Source organism: Nicotiana tabacum, chromosome 16 (genome assembly GCF_000715075.1).
Source record: "Nicotiana tabacum cultivar K326 chromosome 16, ASM71507v2, whole genome shotgun sequence".
NCBI classification, from domain to species: Eukaryota; Viridiplantae; Streptophyta; class Magnoliopsida; order Solanales; family Solanaceae; genus Nicotiana; species Nicotiana tabacum.
In genome coordinates this window covers 163,538,600-163,547,666 of record NC_134095.1, presented here as the reverse complement: position 1 = coordinate 163,547,666, position 9,067 = coordinate 163,538,600, and the positions used below count along the sequence as shown (strand labels likewise).

Sequence of the window (9,067 nt, the reverse complement as noted above, 5' to 3'; positions counted from 1 at the left end):
AATCATTTTGTCAATCTATAGACATGGCATTGCACTATGGAAGACTTATGTCTCAATAAAAGGGGTGAGACTATGAAAGTGATTTAAACTGATATCAATAAGTAGTTAAGTTTGTATCATTTCCTCACAAGTATATAATTGTATCATACTCTTTAATGTAGAAAATTCTAAAGAAGTTTACCATTGCTCTACCCATGAACAATTGGGATCAATGCACTCAGCACCAACAAATGTTGGGGAGGAATAATTAATTACCTGAAATGTTAATTGTCTACTTGGAGTCAAAGACTTAAATAATATGAGTGCACTTGAAGAAAATAGAACCAAAATAAAACATTTACTTTTTCATCAGCAGACAACAAAACCAAACAGCTTACTTTGTCAACTACTTTTTTCCATTCCAAAGATAGTCCTATTACACTTCCCGGGAGACAAACCAACTTTTGACTAAGATATTCAAATAAATATTTTTTAGGCCATTTTGAAATGGGAGGTTGAAGTTTAATTTTTTTATCAACTAATACCTAAATGATCAAAATGGACGAATTAATCAAAACATATCCTCAATATATATATATATATATATATATATATATATATATATATATATATATATATATATATATATATATATATATATATTGGAGAAGTGAGATAGTACCATCTTCGGCAAGGAATAATACTTCGAGATCTTAATTAACGGAAGAAAAAATAATACTTGTGACATAAAACTGGATTTTTTAGCTTTCTGAACTGCCTACCTACTTTTCATCAAAATGATCCATAGTAGACATGTAGGTGTATTTTGCCAAGTCAAGTAGAAAATCAGTATGGAAGACTTGATATAGAAGAGGATCAAATAAGTAAACACAACCAACCTATAGCAGCTACAAAAGATAGATATTAGTGCCTGACTATTTAATCTTGTTGGAATAAATTGATCTGAGCTTTTACAGAAGAGAAATGATGATGAAGAAGAAGAACTAAGGCTGAAGTTCAAAGATAAGCAAATAGCGGACAAAACAAAGTTAGGACTTGGTCTTAATTTTGATTCTAATAAGCCACATGGGATACAACGTGGCTCATCTCAGCTGTTGAATATTGTAATGATAGATCAAATCTGGACCATTCAAAGGACACTCAGATTCTAGATGATTCTCACATGCACACAAGATGTCACCTGCCGAAGGAATAATTATGTGGTTATATTGTTAGACTTAGACTAGTAAAAATAGGACAAGTGTACAAAACTAATAGGTTATTCTTTTATTTCTTGTTTTCTTTTCTAGTAGTACATGTGTATAAATACATTGTCCTTTATACAGATTATTCATTCAGAAATACAGAAAATTTCTCAAATTCCTCTCTCAATTTTCTACATGGTATCAGAGCATTGGCTCTTCTTCTTCGTCTTCTTCATCTTCTTTTTCTTTCAGATTCTCTGATTCAATCATGTCTCCTATCTCGACGTTACTGAAACTCCACCCACACATACCTCTTCTTCAACAACATCAGGCAATGGAAACACCATTGATTCCACTCACCCTTACTTCCTTCATACTTCTGATGCACCAGGTATGATACTGGTGAACACACCATTTGATGGTTGTGGCTATGCTGGATGGAGCAGATCCATCTTGATCTCCCTTTCAGCCAAGAACAAATTGGGTTTCATTGATGGTTCATGCCCTATGCCATCTCCTGCAGACCCTACTTATCCAACCTGGAGCAGATGCAACCACATGGTGACCTCTTGGTTGTTGAATTTCCTCACCAAAGTCATTGCTGACAGTGTTCTATACTCAAAGACTGCTAAGGATCTTTGGTTAGATTTGGAGCACAGGTTTAGGCAACCTAATAGAGCCAAGTTATACCACCTGCAAAAAGAACTTGCTGATTTAGTACAAGGGTCAGTTGATATTGCTACTTATTTCACTAGAATGAAGCGACTATGGGATGAATTAGACACTCTCAACACTGATATGCAGTGCTCATGTAACTGTGATTGTGGTGGAAAGAAGAAAATGCAACAGTTTATGGAAGATGAAAGGCTCATTGAGTTCCTCGTGGGATTAAATGAGACCTATGGACTGACTAGAAGCAACATACTCATGGTTAAACCACTATCCTCAGTCAATCAAGCATACCCACTTCTCATGCAAGATGAGAATCAGAGGGAAATCCACGTCAGTTCTCAATTTCCAACAGATGGTGCTTCTTTCATGGTGAAAAACCAAGGAACTCAGAATTATCAGAATCCTGTAGGATCTCACTTCATTCCTCAGCAGAAGAATGGAAGCACTTCCTATAAAGGAAATCTTGGACACAGAGAAAAGAAAAACACATAGATGTGTTCCTACTGTAAGATGACTAATCACACAATTGATAACTGTTACAGACTTGTGGGATTCCCTGCTGATTTCAAATTTACTAAAAACAAAAGGATTCAAATTCTCCAAAGGGGAATTCAGCTGCTGTAGTGGAAGATACAGGGGAAATTCATAGCAACATGACAGAAGGACCTCAATTTTCTCAGAAGCTATCATCAGATCAATTCAGTCAATAGGTTAATCTCCTGAATCAAATACAAACAGGACAGGGTGCTCCTCATGAAGTTAATGCAAATTCTGTTGCTGGTATATTATTGACTAATTCTCCATTCTGCTATTCAGTTTCTAATTCTAACCTTTCCAACTCATGGATTATAGATTCAGGGGCAACTGAGCATATGTGTTTTAATGCCAACACATTCTTATTCTTAGTACCATTACCTGTTCTTCTAATGGTAAAATTACCTAACTCTTTTAGAGTAAAGGTTACTCATGCTGGGAGTGTTTCTATTTTTCCAGGTTTAGTTTTGGAAAATGTTCTTCACATTGCTAGTTTCAAGTATAACTTACTCTCAAAACAAGAACGATACTTGGCACAAAACTGTTGGATCTAAATGCAACAGCCCAAGCTCGTGGCACGTATTATCCGCTTTGGCCCAATAAATCTCACGGATTTGTGCCTTGGCATGCAATATTGTATATATCTAGTAATATTTAGTTATTAGAGGTTGAATATAAATTTAAAGAACCCTTTTTTTCTATTAATTCATTGAATAACTTCTTTTACATCTCAAGTCTCAACTATCTAGTTTTATTTCTGTAAGCTATGAGAAAGGAAATTTCAAATTTAGAAGATGGCAAGGAAATTGATAGTGGCAATTCGGGTGTTGAACTGTTTGCATAGTGGAAAAGTTAACATTGATAGAGGATTTCAATTTGTGACAACTGGGAGAAGGAGCTCGTAGATGGAGAAAGAAAATTTAGTAATCCATAATCATTTTGTCAATCTATAGACATGACATTGCACTATGGAAGACTTATGCCTCAATAAAAGGGGTGAGACTGTGAGAGTGATTAAACTGATATCAATAAGCAGTTAAGTTTGTATCATTTCCTCACAAGTATATAATTGTATCATGTAATTCTTTAATGTAGAAAATTCTAAAGAAGGTTAACATTGCTCTACCCATGAACAATTGGGATCAATGCACTCAACACCAGCAGATGTTGGGGAGGAATAATTAATTACAATTGTTTTGTTGGAATCAAAGATTTAAATAATATGAGTGCACTTGGAGGAAATAGAACAAAAAAAAAGCATTTACTTTTTTATCAGCAGACAAGAAAAACGGGAGTAACTCCCCTCCATTTCCTAGTCTCTCCGTTTATCCAAGTTCCTACTTGGATTAGAGACACTTGTCATGATTAAAAATAAATGGATGAAATTAATAAAATAAAGCCCTAACTATGATTAAAGTATTTAATTACTTCCTTTATCCGTTCCTAAATAATATATTTTGTCTCGCTTAGCGCTAGAGCTTCCCATAATTTCTCCTTCTACGCGTCAAATACATCTGCTCCGAAGGAAACACCGAAAATCATGGTAGCGGAGAAAATCTTTCAGATTTTTACCATGAAAATCCAGTCCTTGAAGTTAAAAATCAATAGAGAAAAACACAAGTGGAAAAACATAGAACAAGACAGCAAGTCGTGGAACTTCATTTTTCTGGAAATAACTGCTCTGAAATTCTCGTCAGGTTCTTCTTTATACATTAATTCTGTTCCTTAGAAGTTATATACTTTTTGTGCATTTCTTGTTGTGGCAATTATCGAGTAAAAAATTGTATACCATGTGTTTGTGAAAATTACTAAGATTGTATACCATGTGTTTGTGAAAATTACTAAGTCATGAACTTTTTGGTATGGAAAGAATGGAATGAACCTTTTAGTGTGGAATTTCAAGACTAAACTATTCTGTTCTTTGGTATACTGGATTTTGACTTGAAATTAAGTAAATTTAGAAGTTTATCATTTTAACTTACAAATAAAATTAGATTTGAATATCTGATGAATCAAGATTAATCGATCGTCAAACTAGTATATTGTTATGCACTATTCTCTTTCATTATTGCGCTTGGGTTGTATCAATCAAATAAAAAATTTGGGGGTTAGCAGGGACTATGCCTCATAATTACCTTATAAGTCACGTGTCATGTAAAAACTACTACAAAGCAAGTGTTCACTTATAATATGTGTCTTACTTTCTCCCGTTTAATGGTAGATTTATGGAGATCCCATCTCAAAATGAACATATGGATGTTTCTCATTTATTTGAGCCAACAAAACTTGGTATGGAATTTGATTCAGAAGAACATGCATACGAATACTACAACAAATATGCTGCTACAATTGGGTTTAGTGTTAGAAAGGAATATGCAAACAAAAGTAAAGTCCACGGATATGTGACTTCGAGAAAATTTATATGTTATAAAGAAGGTTATAGAGAAAGAGACAAGCGAGAAGCGATGGTCAAGAAACCTAGAAAGGAAACTAGGACGGGTTGTTTAGCTCACATGGTCGTAAGTCATAAATCAAATGGGAAGTTTTCTGTCATTTCATTTGAAGAGAAGCACAATCATCCTCTCGTTCCTCCATCTCTAGCTCACATGCTGCCATCGCAAAGAAATATTAAACTTTCTCAAGCATATGAAATTGACTTATTGGATGATTCAGGAATATGTCCTAAATCATCTTTTGACTATGCTTCTCGTCTAGCTGGGGGAAAAGCTTCTTTAGGTTATACAAAGAGGGATCACATAAACTATCTTCGTGACAAAAGAAAAGAGAGTTTAAAGCAAGGAGTGGCTCGTAGTTTGGTCGATTATTTTGAAAAAAGAGTAATAAAAGATCCATCTTTTCGATTTTCTTTACAATTGGATGATGATGGTTTGATAACAAATGTTTTCTGGGCTGATGCTAAAATGATAAGGGATTTTCAGATTTATGGTGATGTTGTATCATTTGACACAACATATAGAACAAATAAGGAGTATCGACCATTGGCTTTGTTTGTTGGATTAAATAATCACGGGGAAATGGTTGTATTTGGTGCTGCCCTTTTATATGAAGAAACAGCTGAAGCATTTGAATGGCTTTTTACTGTATTTTTTAGAGCTATGTCTGCAAATAAGCCACAAACATTCATCACAGATCAAGATCCTGTAATATGTTTAGCAGTCTCATTGGTGATGCCACAAACATATCATCGTCTATGTATATGGCAATTGGAACAAAATGCATTTAAACATCTTAACCATATCTTTAGAGCTCATAAATCATTTCCGAGTGATTTTAGCAAATTGCTTTATTATTACGAGTATGAAGATGATTTTCTAAATGCATGGGAGGAAATGCTTGAAAAATACGACCTTAAGGATAATAGTTGGTCGAAAAACACCTTTGCTATAAGGGAAAAGTGGTCCATGACATATGGTAGAAATATATTTTCAGCTGGTATGCGAAGTACACAGTTGAGTGAAAGTTTCAATGGATCACTAAGGGGCTACCTGAAATCAGATTTAGATATTGTACAGTTCTTTAAGCATTTTCAAAGAGTTGTTGATGATAAGCGTGCTAATGAAAATAAGTCAAATTTTGACATGACCCAACGAATATTTGTTTTAAAGGTTAAGCTTCCTTTATTGATCCATGTGAGAGAAATATATACTGCAACCATATTTGATTTGTTCGAAAAGGAGTGGGAAAAGTCATTACTTGTCTCTATAAATGGCTTTCATGATGAAGGAGAATTATGTAAATACAATGTTAGCACGCATGGAAATCGCAGAGAGCATGTAGTAGCAGTGAAGTGCTCTACAAAAGTAGTCTCTTGCAGTTGCAAATTGTTCGAATTTTCGGGTGTACTATGTGGACATGCTCTAAAGATTCTGGACACATTAAATATCAAAGATAAGATTCCTGACCATTATATATTAAAAAGGTGGACAAAAGATGTTACCAACTTGGTTGCAATGGAGATTAAAGTGTTTAGTGAGGGAGGTGATTCCAAAAGTTGAAGTTAGTACAAGGTATAGACATTTATGCCAAACTCTTGTCCAAATTGCAAGTGAAGCTTCAGAATCCAGAGAAGGATATGAGCTGGTTGCAGAGTATTCCAACGAGATAATTGCAAAGTTAAAGGAAGTAAAAACAAAAAATGAATCTCATGAAAGTCCACCAGTTCTAAGCAAAGTTCTCCATGATGAGACAATATCTGTTGACAGTGCAAATGTCACAAAGGTGACAGGGTTAAAGAAGAAGCAACCAACTCGTCGCTCCAATACTCTACCAAAGAGTTTTGTGGAAAAGACCAGGAAGAAGAAGAATAAGATTCAATCGCCAATATCCCCTCCATTGCAAATTGTCCAACATGTAAGTCACCTTGCAGGCCTCCAAGCACCATGTCCGCCATTGTCTAATGCCACAACGAATACGGTATGTCATAACAACTATATTTTATTCCTTGTGTGGTATTGTGTAAGCTTATTTTTCTCTTTACATGCTAGGGATTGGGAGGAGGAAATTCTTACCCATGGTATTCTTCAGAATCATCTCAGCTAACATCTCATGGAAGTCTATCTCAACTCCTAAGAGATAGTATAATTTATTTTTGTGATTTTATGTCCTTATTTTTTTAAATAATACTCTCATATGAATTATTTCACTTGCAGGATATTTCACTTGATAATTTAAACAAGTTCTCTCAAGGTTGATCGCCAATATCATGAAAGAACAAAGGTTGCATAGCAATATAACTTGCATTGTCACCACAAAGATGATTTCAGAACTTCTATTTGTTCCAAAACAATCAGTGACTGTTTCCAGCTTTGGAGTGTAGTTTATAAATGCTTCCATATTGAAAAATAAGATTCTCTGTTATGACAAAGATCAATATTGAAAAATATGATTCTCTGTTGGTGAATTTATCTTGCCGCGCTCTTTCATTACTGAAGCAACTGAGCAGTTGATCTATATTCCCTTTGAAACTATCTCATGTTTATAATTGATGGTTGGTGTTTACCTAGAAACCAAAGGAGATGCATAGCTTGTCAGCTCTATTATTGTGGGAAAGAACTGCTCAAGTCTTTCCTCATATAAATCTCAAAGAAAAAAAATTCAGTATACTTTCGATTTACTTCTTTGGGAATGTTGATGCAGATGCTTTTACACGTCTAAGTTGAAAAAAGTTGCTTTGAAATTGGTCCAAGATTGGAAATGTTGGAACTTACTTCTAATATTTTTTATTTTTAAATGATAATGTAAGGAGATTTTGTAAAAGCAAAAAAAAATTAACTTGCAGAAAGAATATTACTATTTTTGTAGAAGTGAAAGAAAATTACTACCAAAAAGAGTGAAGAAATCTTAGATAATCTGTAGCTATAATTGTGGGATTGCAAAATATATTATTTAGGAATGGATAAAGGAAGTAATTAAATATTTTAACCATAGTTAGGGCTTTATTTTATTAATTAAATTTCATCCAATTATTTTTAACCATGACAAGTGTCTCTAATCCAAGTAGGAACTTGGAGAAATGGAGAGACTAGGAAATGGAGGGGAGTTAAATCCAAGAAAAACAAATAGCTTACTTTGTCAACTACTTTGTCCATTTCAAAGATAGTTCTATTATACTTCCTGGGAGTCAAACCAACTTTTGACTAAGATATTCAAATAAATATATTTTAGGCCATTTTGGCGGCCATCATCTCTTTTGCATTTGTCAAATTCGGCAGGCGTGCAGAAGGAATGTCAAATGTAGTAGGCGAGACTCTGCCTATAAAAGGAGAGCTTCGCTCTCATTTTTGACACACCAATCTCAGAGGAAAAATATATCTGAGAGTTAGAAAGAAAGAGTAAGGTTTCACAGACAGGGTATAAGAAAATAGTCTGTGAGAAAAATAGAGAGTGAGTGATATTGCAGTGAGGTGGAAATATCAAAAGAAGGTTATTTCTTTTGAGTGTTGTAGTGGTCTTTTGAGTATTTTACTCGGACCTACAAAGTGTAAAATTTCTTGCTATAGTGATATCAGTTGCTCTTCTTAGGGCTGTGGTTTTTTCCCTTATTCAAAGGGTTTTCCACGTAAAAATCTTGGTGTCGTTGTTACTCTTTTATTCTTGTTAATTACTGTATCTCGGTGCTACGTTATTATTCCGCTTGTATTACCGTGAATATTATGTTTGTAGGGGGTTTTATTCCCAACAACTGGTATTAGAGTACAGGTTCTGCTCGTTCACTGAAATACTATTCACTGTCGGTAGTACTATACTCGGTGAAAAATAAATATGTTCGGAGTAAAGTACGAGGTAGCAAAATTCAATGGAGATAACGGTTTCTCAACATGGCAAAGAAGGATGAGGGGTCTGCTCATCCAACAAGGATTACACAAGGTACTAGATGCTGATGCCAAAAGGTTTGATACCATGAAAGCTGAGGATTGGGCTGACTTGGATGAAAGAGCTGCTAGTGTAATCAGGTTGCACTTATCAGATGATGTGGTAAATAACATAATTGATGAAGACACTGCACATGGAATTTGGACAAGGTTGGAAAACCTATACATGTCCAAAACGCTGACAAATAAGTTGTACCTGAAGAAGCAGTTATACGCCCTACACATGGGTGAATGTATGAATTTTTTGTCACATTTAAATGTGTTTAATAGACTAATCACACAGTT

The 9,067-nt window shown here is 34.5% G+C and overlaps 1 protein-coding gene across 4 annotated transcripts; it reads left to right on the top strand.

Annotated features, from left to right (window-relative positions):
• Nucleotides 1-3,639: 3,639 nt before the first annotated feature.
• On the top strand, nucleotides 3,640-7,308 carry LOC107822158 (protein FAR1-RELATED SEQUENCE 5-like). Of its 4 annotated transcripts, XM_075233557.1 has the most exons (4): nucleotides 3,659-4,082; nucleotides 4,612-6,824; nucleotides 6,896-6,924; nucleotides 7,061-7,308. In XM_075233557.1, the coding sequence occupies exons 1-2, from the start codon at nucleotides 3,931-3,933 to the stop codon at nucleotides 6,404-6,406; spliced, it is 1,947 nt and encodes a 648-aa protein (XP_075089658.1). In that variant the 5' UTR covers nucleotides 3,659-3,930; the 3' UTR covers nucleotides 6,407-6,824; nucleotides 6,896-6,924; nucleotides 7,061-7,308. The 4 variants fall into 4 exon arrangements, with proteins under 4 accessions (XP_075089661.1, XP_075089658.1, XP_075089660.1 ...); XM_075233560.1 differs by having other exon boundaries at nucleotides 3,640-4,087; nucleotides 6,896-7,308; XM_075233559.1 differs by lacking the exon at nucleotides 6,896-6,924.
• The last annotated feature ends 1,759 nt before the right edge of the window (nucleotides 7,309-9,067 follow it).